Source organism: Stegastes partitus, unplaced genomic scaffold (genome assembly GCF_000690725.1).
Source record: "Stegastes partitus isolate 25-593 unplaced genomic scaffold, Stegastes_partitus-1.0.2 Scaffold935, whole genome shotgun sequence".
Lineage (NCBI taxonomy): Eukaryota > Metazoa > Chordata > Actinopteri > Pomacentridae > Stegastes > Stegastes partitus.
In genome coordinates, this window is record NW_007578666.1 from 117,874 (window position 1) to 119,072 (window position 1,199).

At 49.5% G+C, this 1,199-nt stretch overlaps 1 protein-coding gene across 2 annotated transcripts in view; it reads right to left on the reverse strand.

The window, feature by feature from the left end:
* The window catches only part of ap3s1 (adaptor related protein complex 3 subunit sigma 1), a 16,676-nt gene extending 15,609 nt beyond the window's left edge, over window positions 1-1,067 (reverse strand). The window contains exon 1 of one of the 2 annotated variants that reach the window (XM_008294061.1): window positions 788-1,066. In XM_008294061.1, coding sequence (XP_008292283.1) covers window positions 788-856 — 69 coding nt within the window. In that variant the 5' untranslated portion in view covers window positions 857-1,066. Of the gene's footprint in view, window positions 1-787 lie in introns of both variants that reach the window. The other variant, XM_008294062.1, reaches the window with a different exon arrangement.
* Window positions 1,068-1,199: the final 132 nt, after the last annotated feature.

Consider the following 1,199-nt stretch of genomic DNA (forward strand, 5'->3'; position numbering starts at 1 on the left):
GCTGCTACAAACATGGCTATAAAACAGACGTCATCTGCTTCTTAAGTGTATGATCAAACCAGTAACTTTAAGAAGCTGCAGATGGGTTCCAGTCCCAGTCAGTGAAGCAGCAGCACCGGTGTGGCTCCTCCTTGTTATTGTAATGCCAGTATTAAACATGGAGGCAGGCAGCCAGCTTTCAGATATAAATCCAATTATGAGAACAAGCCAACGCAGCTTGCCCAGCAAATGACATTACATAAGCTGCCATTTGTTACCTGCAGCTCCAGCGGAGGGGAGCAGGTAGTCCGGGCTGCTGCCATGCCCAGACCAGGGCAGACCAGACCAGGGCAGGGATCTGATGGCAGCAGGAGGGCTTTGTGGGGCTGGAGGCACCACGAGTCGCTCACAAGGGCGTTATTAAAGTCATGTGACCCAAACAGTGAAGTGGGTCCGGTGGTGTGCTCATCTCTCCACAGCTGGATCCCAGCGTCCTGCTCCTACAGCCGGAACGCGATCGGCCCGCTTCGGCTTGCACACCTTTAATTATTCATGTTTCTAAAGGACACTCCGCTGACGTCTTAGATTGTAATCAAATAAAAGAATAAAAAATAAAAAAGCACAAAGTCCAGGCTGCCTGCCATTCAAACAGCCTGTGTGACTCCAGACATGAGAAAACATGAAAAAGTGAGATTACACTCACAGCTGATTGGTTTTTATTTATTTACTTTCTATTTATTTACATTTTGGCGTCGCGATCACGCAAATAAATAAAAGCAAGAGTGATAGAAATAAAAGCCATACTCACATAATGCTCGTAGAATTTAGAAAGCCTCGGTTTGCCATGGTTGTTGAATATTAAAATGGCTTTAATCATGACTGTAGCTGAGCGGAGGGCGGCGGGCAGCACAAAGGGATCAGTCCGTCACAGACTGCTGTCCGTCGGCTCCGGTGGACCCAGGTCTGGCCGCGATTCGGTGCTTAAATCCCGTCTCGGTTCTGAGGTTATCACGGGATAGCTTGGAGCTACACGCTGCTGCTACTCCTCCATCGTCTCTTTACGGAAATATTCCACGTCAAAGGACCAGTCATGCTCTCCTCCTCCTGCCGCTACGGCGGCCGAGAGGGCTCAAAGGTCCGCCGCGCACAGCCGCGAAAACAGCGACGGGAGGAAAACACACAGGGCTTCCTTATTTATATCTGTCACCAGGAGTAATGAG